The sequence below is a fragment of the Panicum virgatum genome, chromosome 8N (assembly GCF_016808335.1).
Source record: "Panicum virgatum strain AP13 chromosome 8N, P.virgatum_v5, whole genome shotgun sequence".
In the NCBI taxonomy this organism is placed as follows: Eukaryota; Viridiplantae; Streptophyta; class Magnoliopsida; order Poales; family Poaceae; genus Panicum; species Panicum virgatum.
Genome location: NC_053152.1, coordinates 47129706 through 47150596, shown reverse-complemented (window position 1 = coordinate 47150596; position 20891 = coordinate 47129706). Strand labels below are relative to the sequence as shown.

The 20891-nt window shown below is 44.9% G+C and overlaps 3 protein-coding genes across 5 annotated transcripts; all 3 read right to left on the bottom strand.

The window, feature by feature from the left end:
- Positions 1-1058: 1058 nt before the first annotated feature.
- Positions 1059-4008, bottom strand: LOC120686698. Of its 2 annotated transcripts, none has more exons than XM_039968910.1 (7): positions 3226-4008; positions 3076-3131; positions 2606-2805; positions 2349-2514; positions 2184-2261; positions 1656-1808; positions 1059-1441 (listed from the first exon to the last, which is right to left on the bottom strand). In XM_039968910.1, the coding sequence occupies exons 4-7, from the start codon at positions 2454-2456 to the stop codon at positions 1436-1438; spliced, it is 345 nt and encodes a 114-aa protein (XP_039824844.1). In that variant the 5' UTR covers positions 2457-2514; positions 2606-2805; positions 3076-3131; positions 3226-4008; the 3' UTR covers positions 1059-1435. The 2 variants fall into 2 exon arrangements, with proteins under 2 accessions (XP_039824844.1, XP_039824843.1); XM_039968909.1 differs by having other exon boundaries at positions 1537-1808; positions 3226-4006.
- On the bottom strand, positions 3682-5734 carry LOC120685161 (protein starmaker-like). Its single transcript, XM_039966987.1, has 5 exons — positions 5497-5734; positions 5045-5185; positions 4375-4452; positions 4032-4121; positions 3682-3890 (listed from the first exon to the last, which is right to left on the bottom strand). Exons 1-5 carry the CDS (start codon positions 5732-5734, stop codon positions 3682-3684), a joined length of 756 nt encoding a protein of 251 aa, XP_039822921.1.
- LOC120686697 lies at positions 4833-9004 on the bottom strand. 2 transcript variants are annotated; one of them, XM_039968907.1, is made up of 9 exons: positions 8577-9004; positions 7929-8048; positions 7263-7419; positions 6472-7095; positions 6244-6384; positions 5974-6063; positions 5497-5860; positions 5341-5416; positions 4833-5185 (listed from the first exon to the last, which is right to left on the bottom strand). In XM_039968907.1, exons 1-6 carry the CDS (start codon positions 8852-8854, stop codon positions 6022-6024), a joined length of 1362 nt encoding a protein of 453 aa, XP_039824841.1. In that variant the 5' UTR covers positions 8855-9004; the 3' UTR covers positions 4833-5185; positions 5341-5416; positions 5497-5860; positions 5974-6021. The 2 variants fall into 2 exon arrangements, with proteins under 2 accessions (XP_039824841.1, XP_039824842.1); XM_039968908.1 differs by having other exon boundaries at positions 5341-5409.
- Positions 9005-20891: the final 11887 nt, after the last annotated feature.

Genomic DNA, 20891 nt, shown 5'->3' with positions numbered 1-20891 from the left:
CTTTCATGGGTGATGACGAGGGTTATGCATAGTCTCAAAACAAGTGGCTGCCTTGCAATCTAAACTTGCCGCTTTGAGGAAAAGGAGAGCGTCAAGTGTTCTTCAAGGGATGGAGTGCGAACATGTTGATATTGAACAACCCGCAGCACCAAGGCCGCAGAAAAAGTCGCGTAAAAAAACAAGCTCATCAGCTGTAGGGGTTGGGGCCCAAAATCTGTCTCAACAGCCTAATGGTACGTATAGCAACTTGTATGCATTACTCGTAGCAACTTGTACTCTTTGTTGTAGTAACTTGTATGCATTACTCTTGGCAACTTGAACTCATTGTGACTAGCATCTTTATTTCCAGACTCGCATGTTCCTAGTGCTGAGATTGGGGACCCGCCAATAACAAAGAAGCAAGGGCGTCCAAGATCAAAGAGGTACAAGATAGGTTTGGGCTGATTCCGCTAAAGAAACCACCATGTGGCTATTGTGGTTCTACTGAACATACTACATCAGCTTGCCCAGCCAAGCCGGCAATGAAGCAAACAAAAGAGTTGCTGGATATATCACTAAGCGAGGTTGCTGCTCATGAAACCAACATATTAAAAAATATTAAAGCTTTATTGTACATTTTTCCAATTTAATGTAATTTACTGAAACGCGATTGTGATCTTAACAAATATTTGTGGTGTGATGAAACATTTATTAAAGATTGATGTGGTGCGGATTGTGGATTGTAAAATATTTCGTTCATGATGTATGATGGTCAGCCTTGAAACATTGTTTGTTAACTACAGTCAAATTGCTTATTCAAACTGTACACAAGTTGCTTGTTCACTGTACACAAGTTGCAAGTGTCCACGGAAAAAAATGAACCTCATTTATTACAAGTCACTAAAATATTTTGTGCATATAAAAAATACTTCAACATGTGGTGCATTAAAATATTTTCTGCATAGTGTATTATTACAAGTCATTGACGTATGGAGCTCATATGTTGAAATTTAACAGGAACTTGTATAGTCTTGTGTTAAAAAAAGTTGCAATTAAAATAAAAAATGTTTGCACACAAGTTTGTTGTTCAATGCTGCAAGTTGCTTATCCAACCATAGACAAGTTGCTTGTTCACCACACACAAGCTGCTAGTTTTTTGGAACCCCCATATAACAGCAGTACACATCCAAAAATAAGTCATTCATTTACATCATCAAAGAGAAAAAGTATTGTTGCCATCTTCGCCGCTCAAACCACTCTAATCCTAGCCAACTACTGTGCAATCTTCCCCTTTCCCTTGGAGAGAAAAGCAGCCTTGTATTGTAACTTGTTGACAGGACTATGAAGCCATTCAGCAAGAACTAGCTTCCTCAGCTTCAACTCATCAAGCTCCATCAAATTGGGAAGGTTCTCCCCATCCCAATATTCCATGGCCTTAAGTGTGAACAGACTGCAATCATGGCTGTTTTGGAGGAAAAAAAAAACATATAACAACACACATTAGAGAAGGGTGTAGAATTTGCAAAAATTAACAATGATGAAGCAACTTGTCCTTACATTTCGAATTGCTTGTAGCCATCAATGTACTTCAACGTGAACTTATAAATGAGAGGAACTTGGCATCCCTTGTGCTTTGATGTGAATTTGTTCCATAATGTGATCACTTTTGCACGCACCTGGTTAGCTTTGAGTGTCAATTCATTATTGTCGGAGTTTCTCAACGAATCAATCACTTGAAAGCTCTTATCAGCCATGTGTACTGCAATTGTGAACCAATGCCCATCGCCACCTGGCTGTGCTGAATTTTCTTGGTACACTGGAAATAATATCTGTGCAAAAATCAAACAAACATGGAAAAAAAGATGAGTGTGCCAAAGTTGCTAGTTCTGTGTTATAAAGTTGACAGTGACAGACAAGACAAGTTGCAAAAGCTTCAGTGTCTGAGTTGCAAGTCAGACAGACAAGTTTTTAGTGCATGGTAAAAGTAGCTAGTTTTGTGTTATAAAGTTGATAAAAGTTGATAGAGACAGACATTACAAGTTGCAAAAGCTTCAATGCCTGAGTTGCAAGTCAGACAGACACAAGTTTTCAGTGCATGGTAAAAGTTGCTAGTTCTGTGTTATAAAGTTGATAGAGACATACAAGACAAGTTGCAAAAGCTTCAGGCACAAGTTTTCAAAAAGAAAAGAACACATAGAATTTACCATGTCATAATCTGAGTCGATGAAGTTAAAAGCCTTCTCAACCATGTTGGCATACATATCCCCTCGGAGAAATTGCAGCTGTAGCACAAAAGAAAATGTCATACATAATATGGGGAACAAAATGAAAAAGATACATAATATGCTAGAGGTCAAAAAACTTATTACCACAACCCATGGTGAAAAAATCTTCCTCCTCTTTTGTCTTGGGTCCTCTGATAGCATGTAAGTCCCAATATCCATAGCATTAGTATCTAGTGATTTTCCCATAGCCATGCCCTTTGCTATCTAATGTGCTGACAGTGATATCTTGTCTAACTGAAAGAACATTGGGCTGAAAAAAAAAATTGGCCACAATCTTATTCAATAAAAAGTGATACAAAAAACAGAAAGAAAAAGAGCAAGGCGGCGCGATATTGGCATGCCTGTTGTCTTGACCACCATGCAGCCTGTTGTGCTTGCATATCTCGTTGTACAATTTTTCATCTTCTATGCTAGGCACATACTTGACAAGATGCCCTCTGTGTGTTTCTTGAGAATCTTCATCATCAGTTAAGCCCAGGGAGAAGCTCAGAGCATCAGCTACATCCTTTAAACCTTTGGTCTGGTTGAAGTTGACAACACCCTGCACAAAGAGTTGAAGTAGTGTAAAAAAAAAGTATGTTCACAAGTTGCTACTTCACTGAAGACAAGTTTGTTATTCAACTGCACACAAATTGCTATGTTTGCACACAAAAGTTGCTAGGTCACTGCAGACAAAAAGTTTCCTATTTCAATATTGCTATGTATTTCAATATCTGCACACAAGTTGCTAATGTTTTTTAATATCCTCCATATATTACACAAAGCAGCTAGTTTGCACACATATTGAATTGAAAAATTAAAGAAGACTTACTTCTTGTGTTAGTTTGTGTGGCACTTCCTTATGATCATCCCAATTGTGATTGCAACCTAGGAAACAAAAAAAAATACAGATTAGCTACAGATATTATAAATGCATAACTTATCACGTAAAGTGTAGTTTTGGCATGTCATAAGTTGGTACCTCAGAATGTTTTCGGGTGGCATCTAGTTTTTCTGGAAACTTCCTTGCATACACTTGGGTCGATGCTGCCTTTGGTTGGGCCTTTGTCTGTGCCTCTGCTTGTTCAGTCGCTACTGTATCAGGAAGGCGCTCTTCCTTTTGCCCAGCTTGTTTGTCAACAGTCTTGGATTTGGGTGCAAGCGGTGGCCTACCTCTGGTAGCTAGCAATTTCCTTGACACCACATCTGATCGCTTTGCACTTCTCTTTGTCCTTGGAATTTTCAGCATATCTTTGACTAGCTTATCCTCAAACTTCTTTGCATGTTCTTTCAATTCAGAATTCATTTCATCAGGCATTTCAGCTGTCTCTTGCACACTTTCAGATTCCTTTTGGACAATATTATCAAAGGCTTCCTTCGCAGGTTCACACAAGGCACGGCAAAGATTTCAGGTATCTCAAAGATAAGAGCTTTCCGTTCAGGAGGTGTTTTCATCAAGTCCAATAGTAGGTGTTTTCATCAAGTCCAATAGTGTCATAGATCCTAGAAGGCCATGCTGATTTGCTGGTGTTATTGGTGAAAGGCCACTAAAGTCAGAATCGGATTGTGTGCCGGACTGTGTGCTAGGTGGTGTCCCTTGACTTTTGTCAGCAACCTCATCTTTTTCTGATGATGGTTCAACAGGATCTTTATATATAAAAAAAGACATGTTAGAAAAAAATAGCTGCTGCCTCAAGAAGTAAGATGCTATTAATCCAAAATAAGTTGCTGCAGAACTTCAACACAAGTTGCTGGGGGGGGGCAAAACAATATAAGAATTTGACATGCCTGATTGTGTGCCAGCTGGTTCAGCTTTGCTGCTCTCCTTTTGAGTGTTGGCCCCATCATCATCTTTACATGAATCTCCGGCAGCAAATCCTGAGATAACAATAGAAAATATTTAAAAAACATTAAAAGATGCAAGTTGTTCTAAAAAGATTAATCTACTCGGTATTCTTTAAGCCAATCCACCATTACACAATCATACAAGTTGATAGCAGGTTAGAAAAAAAAATAGCTGCTGCCTCAAGAAGTAAGATGCTATTAATCCAAAATAAGTTGCTGCAGGCCTTCAACACAAGTTGCTGGGGGGGCAAAACAATATAAGAATTTGACATGCATGATTGTGTGCCAGCTGGTTCAGCTTTGTTGCTCTCCTTTTGAGTGTTGGCCCCATCATCATCTTTACATGAATCTCCGGCAGCAGATCCTGAGATAACAATAGAAAATATTTAAAAAACATTAGAAGATACAAGTTGTTCTAAAAAAGATTAATCTACTCGATATTCTTTAAGCCAATCCACCATAACAAAAGTCTTGTTGAAGTGCTTCTCTACCGGAATAAATACTGTGCTAGATGAAACCTATACCCAACCTATGATAGTATGTTGGTTAATCAGACATGCCAAGCGAAAAAAAAGAGCGATGATGATGAAATATAAGTTGGCATCTAAGAAAAAACTCATAATGCATATAAGTTGCTGACTGAGGAAACTCGTAACGTATACAAGTAGCTACAACAATGAACAGAAGTTGCTATCTCTAGTCAAACAAACATACAAGTTGCCACGCAATCTCAGAAACTACATATGAACAGAAACATACAAGTAGCTTCAATAATGAACAGAAGTTACCATCTCTGGTCAAACAAACATACAAGTTAGTACCAGGTTTTTTTTTGCAGTGCATTCAAAATATGGAAACTATTATTTCACCACTTACATCACAATAGAAAGACTGCAAGAAATGTACAACTGAATATCTAAATTAATATTCACATATTATCAGAATGGTTTACACGCCTGATTGTGTCACGGCTGGATAATCTTTGATGCTTTCCTTTGGGTTGTTGTCCCCATCATTTGCACCACCATCTCCGTGGTCATCTTTGTTGCCTTGTTTATCACCGGCCTGATCTTTGGATGACGCTCCAGTAGCAGATCCTTATGAATATAAAAGACACATAAAAATGTCATGTAAAAAAAACACAACAAGTTGCTACTGATCCAATATAAACATGCTACTGACACAATATATAAGATGCTACTGACCCAAGATTTGTTACTGATCCACATATCATGTCAGAAAGGTGTGTTACCTTTTTTTCTCATTGGCGGCCCCCTTTTTCCCTTCTGCTTTATCTTCATCTTGAAATCTAACCCTCTTGCTTTGTACTATAAGAAAAAAAAGATTCTATTGTTAATATGAGATGTACTGGATAGAAAAACAATGATGCTACCTTGCTTTTCGGTACCTCTTGGGTGGCTTTGTGATCTAGTGGTATCATCGTCATCATCATCACTATTTCCATCAGCTTCATCTCTATCTTCACCACAAGACTCGGAGTCGCCACAATCTTCCAATTCTTCATCGCTACTGGATGTTTCTTCATCACTCCTAACCTCATCAATTGGGTCTTCCAAATCATCATGTTTTCTTTTCTTCCTAATCTCCCGGGTGCCTTTAGAAGTACTAGGTCCTGGACACCCCATTGGCAGGGATTGTGCACGTGCTTGTTGCTATTGAACACCTTGGCGCAAGTTTAGAGCAAGATTCAACACAGCTTGATTGATGGCCATGCTGAACTCACTAAGTGCGCTTTTGAGAACATCCCAATTCTGCATTGACATGTTTCAGAAAAATAATGGCACTACTAGATCATATAAAAAGTTCAAAGCAAAAAAATGCATGATGAATAAGAAAACAAAGAAGGATGGACCAAGAAACATACTGCTGTGAGCGATTCCGGCATGTTTGAATCAATGAATTGATGAATCTTTTATGGTGGAATCAACGTTACGCATGAATATTCTGGCTTTAGCTACACAAAAAGAAAAAAAACAGGGTGCGTGAGTGGAAAAAGTTACTGGTTTGACATAAGTTGCTACCCTGCATGTATAAGTTCAGAATATAACATAAGAACAAGTTGCTAATTGCACATGTATAAGTTATTCTGCTGTATAAGATGCATATATAAATGTTTTTGCCGTATAATTCTTACTTGCAATTTCCCAAACTGAGAATCGGATACCCTATCCATGGCGCAGACTTTGGTCACAAGCTTCTCTGTCCAAGCAGCAGCTCTTACTTCCAAACCTCGGTTGACAATGTCACCAATGTCAAGTGAATCCAGGTATAATATCTGCAGGAGGAGAAATACATATGGTCAGATCTTGCAAAAAACAAACACTGGAAAAAGTAAAATATGGGAAAAGTTCAGCATACATACAGTTAGGAAAAAGAGGCACCCAGATAAAAACTTTCGCTCGCCATTCTTAAAATCTGCAATTCCTTTGATGAGCCTGTCCACTATAAGTTTGCACCAGTTGTATCCATGGATTTCTTCAATGATTGCAATGGAGTGGAAAGCCCGCACACACAACTTTGTGCTCGATGTTGGGCACAAAAAGGAGCTGATGGCAAACATAAGCCAGACCTTCAACCATTTGTCATCTGCTAGCTCCTTTCCCACACTGCGCAGCCACTTTTCAACTTCTACAAATGTTGGTGCATTTTGATCATTCTCGTGTCCAAAAAGCTTGTAGAACTCAATAAATGTTTCAGAGTAGCTCTTCTTTTCATAATCAATCAAATTTGCACCCATTGGTAATCCGAGCACTCGTTTAATAGCAACATCATCCACCTTTATTGTCCCTCTCTGTGGAATTACTAACTCGAATTTGTTGGTATCAAAGTTGTTGACCAACCAAAGCGACAGCTTCTCTGGTATATTGTTGCACTTGACTTCAAGAAGGCCGCCAAAGCCAACACTTGCAACGCGGCCTTTCTGATCAGCATTTAGATTCTCATTGATCTTGCTCAATTTCATTGCAGATCCTTTTTTCCTTACATCCTAAAAAAAGAAAAAGATGCATTAGATGAGTTGCACACACAGGCATGGATAAATTGCAAAAATAAATTTGAATAAGTTAGTACATAAGGAATGAACAAGTTGCTATATCAAACAACAAAATCAGAAAATAAATTCAGATGATTCATCAACTTCGACGAAAATGATACCTGCTCTGCACGCTTTTGTGCTTCATCAAATTCTGCAGTTGCATCACCTTGGGCACCGCCACTAGAAGTAGCCTTGTCCGCTCTAGAAGAAGCCCTGGTTGTTCTCTTTGGAGACGGGGCTGTGTTAGTAGCTTCAGCTTTGCGCTTCCGCGCCATGCTGTAAAAAATGCAAAAAAAGAGCTATATGAAACAACAATTGCCCCCTTGTATCCTTGATAACAGAATAAAGTTGCTATGTATGGAATGAATAAGTTGCTACATATGGAACGAATAAGTTGCTACATATGGAATGAATAAGTTGCTGGAAAAAACCAGAGACAAGCATCAAATGCACATAATTCAGAGCTATGAAAAAAATCGTTGAAATCGAGAAACAAATCAAATGAATTTGACATAGCATCATGACATAGTGCATAAAATTCAAAGCATCATGACATAGCATGATCTGAATATCTCAAGTATAAATGACTATAGTAAACGTGGATCAAATAAAATGGCAAAATGATTTGCGCACAATTTTCCACACAATCTCATAAACTACCTCAGACGAATGAATACAAAATTTGTGACAAAAAAAATTGCACACAATTTGCCGCAAAAAGAACTATGCAGTAGGCAAATGAGAGAAAAAATCATGAGGGGAGAGGGTAAAAATAGAGGTGTCACCATGATTTGCCGACTGGCGGCTGTGATGCTGTGCCGGAAGTAGCACGTCCCGCACCCGACGCCCCTTCTACTCCAATGCTCGCTGACACTGCCCTTCTAGGGGAGTCGGCACCTTCCCCGCTGCCATTAGCAAGGCAAAAAGAGCTATATGAAATTAATAAGTTGCTACATATGGAATTAATAAGTTGCTACATAATTCAAAAGACTCGAAACGCTGAATTGGAGGATAAATCATCTGAATTTGAACATGAAAGCATCATGACATATCATAATCTGAATATCTCAAAAAAAAGTCTGAATGATTAATTGCATATGCTAAGCAACTTTACGAAGGAATATCATGGCGCTTACGCTCAGAAGGCAAATCCTAACAGCTCATGCTCGGAAGGCGGAAATGATGGATTTGTGTCTATACTACCTACAACTTACAAAACAAACAAACCGGGTGTATGAAAAAGGGGATGAAAGGCAGAAATTCTAAAATGAATAGATAAAATGGTCGTCACTAGTGAGGGAATCTTGCCGCACTACGGCCGTATTCTCGTCACCGGTGAACATGCTCCACAATTAAACTTGTAGTAACACGGTTGCAAGCTGCTTGTTTAGGATTGCTAACTAATTAAAGTACTACTACTAGTGCAGCGTCACCTTGGTTTGCTGGTCGCACCGGGTGCAGCCGCGCCGGGCGCACTCTGGGAGCCGACGCCTCCCCCACGGGTCGACGACCTCGTTCGCGCACGGCCCGCAACATCATCCGGGACGCTCTCGTCAGATGGAGCCTGGGAGGAAGCCATCGGTCTAGGGGGCCGCCCTGCGGTCACCTTCCTCCCTCGATGCACGCCGATGCAGGCGCCACGCTGCACGCCGCTGGTGGCGCCGCGGCCTGCAGCATCCCCCTCGTCCTCTCCAGTGGAGGTTGACCCCATGCCGCTCCTCGGCAGCCGCTCCGCCCGCTGCTCCCCGGCGCGGCCGCTCCAGCCGCGACTACCCGACGCAGCCGCTTCGCCGCGGCTCCCCCGGCGCGGCCGCTCCGCCGCCCGCAGCCGCTCCGCTCCTGTCGGAAACCGACGTCTGCGATTTGGAATTTGGAATGCGGTGGGGGGAAGGGGAGGGAGTAGATGGGCCGGTTTTGCACGCGGCCTGCCGGGCTGAGTGGTCGCGCGCTCGCACAGGAGCGCGACCAGTCGTTTAGCTTTTTCCTTGGTAGAAGTATGACCCAACAGCACATCTACCATAAAACACAAGGGGGTGTCGGGGGTTCCTATCTATCTTGTGGAAGATAAATAAGTTATTCATCTTTAAAACTCATTTTGTCCCAATTATCTGTTACAAATATGTTCAACATTTCAATAAAATTAACTCAACATTTTGTTAAACATATTCAACATTTCCTTTTAAAATGTTGAAACTGTAAAAACAAAATGTTGAAATTGGAAACATAAAATGTTGACAATACTAAAATAAAAATATTGAACAGATTTCTTCTCCGGCGAGCTTGCCATTTTTTCTCCGGCGGCAGCGTGCGCGGCAGCGACGCGCAACGGCAGGAACACGCGGCAACAGGCGAGCAGCAGCAGCACGCGCGCAGCAGCCTGCACAGCAGCAGCAGCACGCGCGCAGCAGCAGGCGCAGCGGCGCGCGGCAGCAGGCACGCAGCAGGAGCAGCAGCCGCAGCGTGCGGCAGCAGGCGAGCAGCAGCGCGCGCAGCAGCCTACGCAGCAGCAGCACGCGCACAGCGCGCGGGAGCGGCAGCAACGGGCGGGGCGGCGCGCGCAGCGGGCGGATTGGGGGGCGGCGGCAGCGGCCTGCCAGGCTGGGTGGTCGCGCGCTCGCACAGGAGCGCGACCAGTCGTCCCTTAGCTTTTTCCTTCGTAGAAGTATGACCCAACAGCACATCTACCATAAAACACAAGGGGCGCCAGGCAGCCGAGGTGGCGGCGGTGCAGCCCAGGCTGCGCCCAGGCCAGGGAGGCCGGCGCAGCACTACAGCCCATAGGGCGGCCCACTAAGCACAAATAATTAGCCTATAATGACATATTCTTTCGGTTTCATCCTCTCACATCCTTACTATATGATAATTATTAAATGCTATGAGTAATCTAGGAAACAACAAAATGAAATGAGGCATTGGAGGAGCTAGTTTCATTGATAATTTCAAAAACAAAATAGATGACATGACACCTAGGAAATAACAAAACGGAACTGCTGATTTGGATTGGCCTTATTATGTATGCTAAACATGCACGCAGCAGTTGATTTGTCACGTTGTTTGTGTATTAATTTATAAGAAAAAATATGCGCTCCTCCTGATGTGAAAGTTGTCTGTCAACCCACCTTCCCCTCCATCAATAGCTGCCAGGATACTTCCCTCTAACTCTGCTGCACTCCGATGATCCAGTGGAGAAAATGAAAACACATTCTAACTCAGACTGGAATTTGTGGCTGGGAAGGCATTCACATTCAAAGCAGCCGATGCGGTGACGTGATTAACATTCTGGCCTGAAGAATAGATGATCGTTTTCATTTGTTCCTCTTTGATGTTGAATTCAATTCCTGATGTAAAAATTGCATCCCCCCCCCCACCCCCCACCCACCCCAAGCTTGACTTCCAGGACAGTTTTGGAATAGTACTAATTTGTATAAAACTCAGCAATTATGGTGCACGTGCAACTGAATCCCAAGGTGATACTGCAATCTTCCTAGGGTACACAATCCAAATGATTTGAATGAAGAATCAGATACTACTGGAGAATGGGTCTTTTGTCCCGGTTCTTAACTCGCTTTGGTCCCGGTTTTTGAACTGGGATCGGGGGGAGTCCGAGACAAAAGATCCTGACCCTTTAATCCCGGGTTAAATAATCAGGACTAAAGCCCCTACCCGAGGTAAAAAAAATATTCTGCACAACCCAGAAATCAAACTCGAGGTGTCTCCCTTCGGGTGTAGTTTTCTTACCTACACAACACATGTGACTTTGAATGGGATGTCTTCCTTTTAAATTAATCCGTGAAGGGCCCTTTAGTCCTGGTTGGAGCCACCAACCGGGCCTAAAGGCCCTTTTGATCTGGGTTGGAGCCACCAACCGGAACTAAAGGGTCATCTTTTAGTCCCAGTTGGAGCTATCAACCGGGACTAAAAGGTGACTGCTTTTAGTCTCCGGTTGGTGGCTCCAAACAGGATTAAAGCTCCTCGCCATACCATAGCCGTTGGACCTGACTAAAGCTTTTATTGGTCCCGGATCTAATGGTAACCGGGTCTAATGTGCAGGACCAAAGATCATTTCTGTAGTAATGAGATGACATCCTGATAAAACAAGTATGTATGCACATCATATAGCTAGTCTTTAGGTATATCTCTATTTATGGAATTCTTCAGGTTGCAAAAGCATCTGTGTTCGTTTAACAGAATGATCTGAGTGCAGCTCTTAGATTGACAAAAGAAAACTAAAAAGTTATCACATCAACACAACTGGAAAAGCATGATCCATCTACTTAGGGCCTCCTGGGATTTGGAGGAAAACAAAAGCAGAGGAATATGGAACAACACATGCTAAAGAGACATGAAGATAGGGACAAAATACAGGGAGGAAGGCGAAACGCGTAGGAATAATAAGAGGCCTTTGAAACAAAGGAAACTGTAACATAGAAGGTGCATTATTACACTGAACTGATCAAAAGAAATTATTTACTTGGTTATGGGACATTGAACACAAGTCACTACCGGATTCCGGCCATTTGCCGTGTGCCCAAGGCACACGGCGAAGGCCACAAAGCACACGGCATATAGGTTCGCCGTGCGCGGCCCACGGCGAATGCTCGACGGCAACTAGCCGCGACGGCAAAGCCCACTTCGCCGTGTGCCTTTTATCGGGCACACGGCAAAAAAGTTTGCCGTGTGCTAGAGGGGGCACATGGCAAATTAAAGTCATTGACGGCGGGGCCGGGGCGGGGATGGTGACGGCACGGGGATGACGGCATCGGCTCCCTACTTCGTCGTGTGCCGGGATCCAGGCACACGGCAAAGTTTAAATCTTTGCCGTGTGCCAGAGCCCGAGGCACACGGCGAAGTCAGGTAACTTTGCCGTATGTAACTTTCCGGTAGTGAGTATGTCATCGTAGGTGGAGCATTTAGTAACCATTATATATAATATTTCTGTTGGCAACTGCAAACTGAGATGGAAGACTATGATGGGGTGCCATGTACGGAGTCCTTTACACCTTGGCAAGAGAAAAATTCCAGTGGAACAAATGGGAAGAAAGATTGCGCTTAGACAAGAGTGAAGGTGTCGGTGCGCCACACGCATTGTAACTCGTGACATTGTATATAGAGATTGACTAGGAAGGGATTGACTATCGTTGGAGCATTCAAACTCCAATGTGGATGATGTACGTGCTCGATCGATTCGAGTTGAACAAATGCAGAAAGATACATATTGATTTGATTCTAGGCAAGATCGATGGTGTCGGTGCACATGTATGAATGCAGCACCATGTGATGCATGGCAACGAGACTATAAAATAAAGCACGTGCAGACGACGTACGTGCATGATCGCTTGTGGCCTGCGCGCCAACAAAATAAAGCACGGTTTGCTGGGGAAGTCGATCACTACTTACCCAGTCGTCCTTGAAAGATCGTGGCCCAAGAAGAGGGGTTGAATTGGGACTTTTTCGAATTTCTAACTAGTCTTTAACATAGTCTAGTATTGCCCAATCTATAAATTCGAAACCTAGTCAATATAGCACGCTAGCAAAGGGTCCTTAGGTAGGTAAACACACTATCATGATCAATTTGCCTAGATGGATGCACACTAGCAAGATCAAATCCTAAGAAAGAGCTCACGCTAACAAGCAAGTTGTCTTAGTCAAACTACAAGCAAGAAAAACAACGAACGGAATTAAATGCTTGAAGTAAAGGTAAAGGACACGAGACAACCGGATTTTTTCCCGTGGTCTCGAGGAGTTGACGCTCCCCCCTAATCCACGTTGGAGCACCCACACAAGGGTATTGCTCCCTTGCTCCACCAAGAAGCAAGTGATCACTAAGAATGCTCTTTCTCCATCTACGGAACGGCGAGCTTCACACCGTGCACAAACTTCTTGTCTTGGGGCTCCCACAAACTCCAAGAGCTCACCAAGAACCTTCCGATCACCAAGACCGGCTAGGTGCCGTCAAACACCAAGAGTAACAAGCTCCTAAGCCTTCACTTGACCTACACTCAGTTGGCCCTAGCTCAAGCACACTTGCTACACTTGCAAAGGATGGATTCTTCAAGGTTGAAGCACAAACTAAAAGCTAGATTTTCTCTTGTTTGCTCAAAGCACTTTCTCTTCTTCTCAAGGGTGGCCTCAAGTATTCAGGGTGTCAAAGGCAACTGAGATGAGCCATGGGGTGCCCTTTTATAGAGTGGAAGTGGTTACATAGCCGTTGGAAGTCCACAGCAGAAAAACCGTGAGCACCGGAAGAACCGATGGGTGTCAGTTTTGAGGCGTCGGTTCAACCGGTCTCTCTGTGTCCAAATTGTAGCCGTTGGGGTCCTGACACAGTGTCCAGGCTTGCTTCAATGCACCGGTGCATGCTCCGTAGGTGCGTCGGTTCAACCGGTGCTGAAGAGTTTTACTTGATCAATCCAAACAAGCTCTCTGGAACATAGGACTTCTAATGCACCGGTGCTTTGATTTTTGAACCGTCGGTTCAACCGGTGCTGAAGAGAAGTTGGAGTCTACCAAACATGCTCTCTGGAACAAAGGACTTTCATTGCACCGGTGCTTTGATTTCGGAGCATCGGTTCAACCGGTGCTAGTCTTGATTTCTGCCTTCATCCAGAGTAGATAGACCGACAGGGCATCGGTCCTTCCGCCACACATCGGATGCTCCGACGCTAGGGCACCGGTTCAACCGGTGCTGCTGTTTTTCCTGGTTTTCAGCTGAATTGACTTGGATTTCAATGCAACTTTGATTGTTTCTTCTTCCAAGTGTTGTGTTAACTTCTATTGACTATCTTGAGCTGTTTTAGAGCGAGTGTGCAAGATTTCTAAGGCCAACTCAAGTTTGATCAAGCTACTAACTCATGAACCCCTCTTAATAGAACGGTCAAGAACTAAAAACTATAAACCCTATCTAAATCAAGTGTCCTTCATCTCCTTGTGACACTTGAGACTAGAAAGGTCCTTAATCTTTGAAATTGAGTCCTTGGCACGCGTGATTGTAACGAATTGAGGGGTCTCTTTTCACATTTTATATGGGACTAAATCAATCATTAATTTTTCCTTCAAAACACACGTTAGTCGCATATGGTTGTCATTAATCACCGAAACTTACCATTGACATCTATGGGCCTAGATGCACTTCAATCTCCCCCTTTTTGGTGATTGATGACAACACAAAGTAGAGATACACAAGTTATGAAATTGAAAGCGATAAACAAGCAGCATTACTTGAAAATAAAGCACATGTAGGGACATGTCAACACAGAGCATACACAATATCCAAATAACATGTCCATACACAAAATCCATGAAGATCCAATCACGCCACAAACCACCAAGCTCCCCCTATCTCTACTCCCCCTATCTATCTCCCCCTTTGGCAACAAAGCACCAAAAAGAAAGGCGATCTAATCCTGAGCTGGAGAAGGCGGGGTCTTCCTGCTGGGTCCGGTGGAAAACTGAGCGGCGGAGTCATCGGCGTCGTCGTCCGTCCAGTCGTCGTTGACCGAAGAAGACTTCTGCTCGACCGGAGTCGTCGGAGCAGCAGAAGTAGCTGGAGTAGCGGTAGAAGCTGGCGCGGCGACGATCGTGGAGTCCGTCGGAGGAGCAGACGTGACGGGAGTCAGGTCTGGCTGAGTGGGGCGCACGACGGACGGACGGAGCACCTCGGGCTGAGAAGGAGAGTCGAACATGAGTGACTGAGCCGAGGGGTGCTGGAGCTGGTGTAGGATCTGCTGCTGTCTATGAAACTCTGCACGCTGCTCGACTGTACAGACACTAGGCTGAGGAGCAGGAGCCGGAGCAGCAGTAGGAACAGGACTAGCAAACAACCCGGTCGGTAGAAGTGGTGACACTGGGAAAGATGACAAGGGTGTCTGCATAAATCCGCCAGCAGGTGGAGGAGGAGCAGTGGGGTCGAACTGGAGCTGCTGGGGTGTAGGGAGCTGAGTCTCAGGCAGTCCAGTGTGTCGGTACAGCTGACCGAAGCATCCCGAGAAGAAAGTGAACATCTGCTGCTGAATCTGGGATTGCTGCTGTAGCTGTAACCTCATGGCCTCCTGCTGCTGTCGAATCCCCTCAAGCACTAGAGTCTGGGCCTCCTGCTGGCGAGCCTGCTCGGCCTGCATGCTCAGCTGAGCTGCAGCGAATCTGTCCTGCTGATCTGAGAGCCGAGTAAGAATGACAGCGAGTGCATCGGGCTGAGTGACCTGAGCAGTGGAGACTGGAGGAGCGGGGGCTCGTGCTGCACCAGAAGATCCTGCCTCATCATCATGAGCTCCTCGAGGGACGGTAACAGTGGGAATGAAGTCCTCGTCATCCTCCGAGTCCTCTGAGTCAGTGATCAGGTAGTGTGGGAGCTGGGCCTCTGCAGCTGCTAGTGAAGCGTCCTCGGCTGCTGTCGGATCATCTGCAACTCTGCCCTCAGCCAAGAAATGCTCATCCAGAACCCGCTGTGCTCGGCGCTGGCCTCTCGAGCCACGACGACCGTCTCGAGGAGTAGCTGGTGAGTAAAAACTGAAGTGTGTCCTCGAGTGCTCCAGCTCATCCATATGCTCATTCTGACTTAGCTGAGCCAGAATCCAACAGATCCAATGAGCAAACGGATGACGACGGTGAACTGTCATCCCATCCAGAATCACATCCTCTAGCTCACAGATAAAGAAGTCGACTAGGTCAAAGTCACGACCTGTCATGATATAAAGTAGAAGCCACTGCTGCAGAGCTGTGATCCCCTCATTGTATCCAATCCGAAATAACAGACTCTTCCTCAAAGCTAGATGGATAGAGTGTGCCATAGGAGTCAGCCTGTCCGGAGTCCTCGGTGTGCCAGGTAGGAATGGCTGCTGAAAGAGAATACTGATCTCCTCGTCAGACGGGACGTGAGACTCATGAGGACGTCGAGGAGGTACCGTGCTGCCATAAGCCTGATAGTGCACGAAGTGTGGCTCCTCGGCAATCTGAATTCCTAGATAGGTAGCCAGTCGTGCTCGGGTCAAGCGATAGTGTCTTTCCTGGAACATGAAGTCTATAAACTGCCGGTCCTCCTCAATAAACAGAGTGGCGTAGAAAACTCGAACCCACTCTCGAATGTACCTGGACCTCTCACTGAGTAGAGCAGGCAATCCAACATATCTCTCAAAGAGAGGAAGCACTTGAGTCCCACCTGCTGCTACACGCATAGCTACCCAGTGAAGCATCTTGTGCTCACTAATCTTGATGTCCAACTGGCAGTAGGTGTGGTAGAAAGACTCCTGGAGCAGAGTGTAAAAACGACGATCAACTCCGACATCCCTCTGCTCGGGAAACCACTGCTCCGGGGTCACATAACGTAGTCTCTTAACCCTAGGTCCTGGAATACCCCTGAGATCGAACAACTCAACCTCGGGCAGCTCCTCACCACTGTCCTGACCACCTGTCTGAGTCTGACTGTCGGTGTGCTGCTGCTGCTGTGCATGGCCTGCTCCCCTCTGAGTGCCACCATCTCGAGTCCGTGGACGTGAGCGGGACTCAGGTGTGGCCTGAGCTGTCTGAGTACGTCCTGAGCGACGTAACTGCTGCTGTGGCTCCCCCTGAGCCTGAGGCTCCCTGATCCTAAGTGAGCCCTGCCTGTCAGCTGCGTCTGCCACTGCCTCAGCCTGCTCTCGCTCACGGTCCTCACGGGTGCGCTTCTTCTTCTTCTGCACAACCATCTTGCTCTTGCCTTTCTTGTCTCCTGCCATCTGTCATAGAAGTAGTATGATGGGATATGAGCCTAAAACATTAATTCTAGTGGATAGCAGCCTTGATATCGATGACATGCTAAAAGATTTAACTATGTGAGCATGTGCAAAGATAGGTGACAAGATTCTTATGTGTGTGATCAAGGGAATGATATATGTAAACATATGTGCAAAGGATGATGTACAAAGGAATTTCACTTTGCAACAAGATGTAAAGGTCATACCCTTGCAAATCAGGGAAGAAATCGAAGAAAGAACCTAAGAGGACATTCCTCGAGCACCTTGAGGGCGCCTAAGCAAAGGGTGGAGGGATCAAATCAAACTTGAATGCTTGAGCGTGGGAGGCTAACCGGAGCAGGAGAGGCTGCGCGTGTGTTGGAGAGTGTGTGCTGGCGCTGCAGGCGGCGGCGCAGGACTTGGATGGCGGCGGCCTGGTGATTAGCAGCGCACAGGTGGTGCAGGCACGGCGCGGGCGTGCGAGCGACTGCGGAGCAGCAGCACAGAAGAGGTGGGGTCGCGCGCGGGCGGCGGCGCAGTGGAGAGCTTCGGGCGCGGCGGCGGCTTGGAGTGGCGAGCAAGCGGCGCGTGAGCGGCGGCGGCGCGGTGTACGGGCGAGGGTGCAGGGCGGCAGTTTCGCGAGGAGGAAGAGAAACAGGAGTGAGACTGACGCGTGGGCCCGCGGAAGGATTAAGTGAAAACATAATGGGCGGGCCTGCCAACCCTAAGCACCGGAAGGTCCGATGGTATGGAGAAAAGACCGTCGGTGTAATCACCGGTGTAAGTTTGACCAGATCTGAACGAGATTGAAACGTGGTCAGAAGGGCACCGGAAGATCCGCCACTGAGGCACCGGAACATCCGACGGGCGTCGGTGTATCTGCAGGAGTAAGGTCCAGAGGCTATGCAAGGGCCATTTACTCCACGCAGTAGCACCGGTTGAACCGATGCTGAAGCGCCGGTTCATCCGCCAACCATCGGAAGCACCGGTGATCCATCGGTGTAACGGCCGGAGGTTGTTCCAGAGGCGTTGCAGAAACCTAGCCACGAAGACTTAAGCACCGGTTGAACCGATGAGATGAAAAACAAGGCGTCGGTTTAACCGGTGGTTAAGGAAAAATTCTGCTGAACTACAAATTCTACTTCTGATCCAAATTTTCAAAACCAAGGCCTTAAACACTCAATTTGGACCATTTTCGAGAGACAACCTCACCCCTCAAACACTCATACTAAGTGCTCGCAAGCTTTTACATAGACATAAGCAAATTAAGATCCAAGCGAGGTTTAAACACAAAAAACCAAATGTATGAGCCACTTTGCCTATGAACTTAGAGATTGAAACTTTAAGTTCGATAGGACGTGGCTCAATAGGCATGAAAGCACAAAAATTGATCTTATCACTCTTGTGGAGATGATATATCATATTTAGCATGAATATCTTTCTCGAAGTGTGATTTGCTCCCTTGTGATGCTACTAACGTGATGCAATGCCAATGCAAAGCGAGAAATTAAACATGGATGCATTCTAAAAGACAAGCACATGCATTGCAAAAAAAAAATTGAAACTATCTTGTCAAGTTTGAACCCTCGTCAAGCTTCTTCATGATGAACCATTCTTCATGCCATGAGCGAAACCAAGACCACCGGCTCATGCAAGACCCATGTTCATCACTATCTTGACAAGGTTAGACAAGCCCCTAGCACAAGTACATATGAAATGCATCTATATGACAAGGCAATTATATGACGTTAGAAGCATCTAAAACGTTAAGCTCACTTCGCAACCTACAAAAAGTGCTCTCATCTAGAGGTTTGGTGAAGATATCCGCCAATTGATCTTCGGAACGAACACCACAAAGTAGTATGTCATTCCTTGCCACATGATCTCTTAGAAAGTGATGGCGAATATCTATGTGCTTGGTGCGAGAGTGTTGAACCGAGTTATTAGCAATTTTAACGGCACTCTCGTTATCGCAAAGGAGCGGGATCCTATCTAATACTACACCATAGTCCAAGAGGCTTTGCTTCAAGTAGAGGATTTGAGCACAACAAGCCCCGGCGGCAATATATTCCGCCTCCGCGGTTGACAAAGCCACGGAATTTTGTTTCTTTGACGACCAAGAGACTAAGGAACGCCCTAGCAAGTGGCACCCACCCGATGTACTCTTGCGATCCACACGGCATCCGGCAAAGTCCGAATCCGAGTATCCCAAGAGTGTAAAACTAGCGCCTTTGGGGTACCACAAGCCTATGCTAGGCGTATGCTTGAGATATCTAAGGATCCTCTTAACTGCACTAATGTGTGATTCCTTAGGATTAGCTTGAAAGCGGGCACACATGCATACGCTAAACATGATATCGGGCCTAGATGCAGTTAGGTAAAGAAGTGACCCAATCATAGAACGATAGAGAGTTTGGTCAACCGATTTACCTCCCTCATCCAAGTCAAGATGTCCATTAGTTGGCATTGGAGTCTTGATCGGCTTGCAATCATCCATCTTGAATTTCTTGAGAATATCCTTTGTATACTTTTCTTGATGGATGAAAGTCCCTTCCTTTAATTGCTTGATTTGAAACCCAAGGAAGAAATTGAGCTCACCGATCATGGACATCTCAAATTCCCTAGCCATTATTTCTCCAAATTCTTTGCAAAGAGTGGGGTTAGTTGAACCAAAAATGATATCATCAACATAAATTTGACATACAAATAGCTCTTCATTGATGATTTTTGTGAATAGAGTTGTATCCACCCTCCCGATCTTGAAGCCCTTGTTGATAAGGAAGTCACGAAGGCGTTCATACCAAGCCCTTGGCGCTTGCTTGAGCCCGTAGAGCGCCTTGTGCAACCTAAAAACATGATTAGGATATCTAGAGTCCTCAAACCCGGGAGGTTGTTCAACAAACACCAACTCATTAATTAAGCCATTTAAGAACGCACTCTTCACATCCATTTGAAAGAGTTTCATGTTATGATGTGAAGCGTACGCTAAAAGGATACGAATGGCTTCAAGTCTTGCAACGGGGGCAAATGTTTCACCAAAGTCCAACCCTTCAACTTGTGCAAAACCCTTTGCCACAAGTCTTGCCTTGTTGCGAATCACTACACCATACTCATCTTGTTTGTTGCGGAAGACCCACTTAGTACCAATGATATTCTTGTCTTGAGGACGTTCTTCAAGAACCCACACTTCATTGCGGGTGAAGTTGTTGAGCTCTTCTTGCATGGCCATCACCCAATCCGGGTCCTCAAGAGCTTCATCTATATTTGTGGGTTCCAAGCAAGAAACAAACGAGTAATGTTCACAAAAAGAGGCATATTGACGTCTACGAGTTCTTACTCCACTAGAGGGGTTACCCATGACCAAGTCAATGGGATGATTCCTTGAAGTTCTTGTAAGCCTCTCTTGTGCTTGAGACGTTGATTCTTCTAGTGATTCATCATCTTGATCTTGAGCTTGGGCTTGTTCACTTGTGATGTGCATGTCATCAAATGGAAGTTGTTCTTCAACCACTTGTTCATCTTGGGCATCTTGGAAAGGAGGTGAGACATAATCTTCTTCATCGGACGACTCATCATGGTGATGTGATGATGTAGACTTGTCTTCATCTTTTGAGTCATCCTTGGAAGTGACTTCCACTTGAGTGGATGAGGCTTGTAGCTCTTCTACTTCCTCCTTTGGCTTGACTTGCCCAATAGTGATGTTCTTCATGACTTCTCGAAGTGGTTCATCACCTACATCATCACAAGAGAAAACTTCCCCTTGGGAGCCATTAGTCTCATCAAACTCCACATCACAAGTTTCTTCAATCTTGCTTGTAGCACTATTGAATACTCGATATGCTTTGGAGTTTGATGAATAACCAATAAGAAAACCAACATCACATCTACTTTCAAACTTGCCTAGGTGCTTCCTTTTCTTGAAGATGTAGCACTTGCAACCAAACACCCGGAAGTAGGAGATGTTGGGCTTCCTCCCAATGAGAAGCTCATAGGGTGTCTTTCCCAAGAAGCGGTGAAGATAAACTCGGTTGGACGCATGGC

Bases quoted from the DNA above. Each gene is read 5' to 3' on its own strand.
- LOC120686697 (XM_039968907.1), bottom strand. From the start codon at position 8,854: ATGGGGTCAACCTCCACTGGAGAGGACGAGGGGGATGCTGCAGGCCGC. The intron at 7,420-7,928 runs GTGACACCTCTA...CATTTTTTACAG, and splicing joins CCGCCAGTCGGCAAATCATG to CATGGCGCGGAAGCGCAAAG. The intron at 6,064-6,243 runs GTAAGAATTATA...CTTTTTGTGTAG, and splicing joins CTCAGTTTGGGAAATTGCAA to CTAAAGCCAGAATATTCATG.
- LOC120686698 (XM_039968909.1), bottom strand. From the start codon at position 2,456: ATGGCTATGGGAAAATCACTAGATACTAATGCTATGGATATTGGGACT. The intron at 1,809-2,183 runs GTAAATTCTATG...ATTTTTGCACAG, and splicing joins TCGACTCAGATTATGACATG to ATATTATTTCCAGTGTACCA. The intron at 1,442-1,536 runs GTAAGGACAAGT...CCTCCAAAACAG, and splicing joins GGCTACAAGCAATTCGAAAT to CCATGATTGCAGTCTGTTCA.
- LOC120685161 (XM_039966987.1), bottom strand. From the start codon at position 5,734: ATGGGGTGTCCAGGACCTAGTACTTCTAAAGGCACCCGGGAGATTAGG. The intron at 5,186-5,496 runs GTACCGAAAAGC...TATATTCATAAG, and splicing joins ATCACAAAGCCACCCAAGAG to GATCTGCTACTGGAGCGTCA. The intron at 4,122-4,374 runs GCACACAATCAT...TTGTTATCTCAG, and splicing joins CAACAAAGCTGAACCAGCTG to GATTTGCTGCCGGAGATTCA.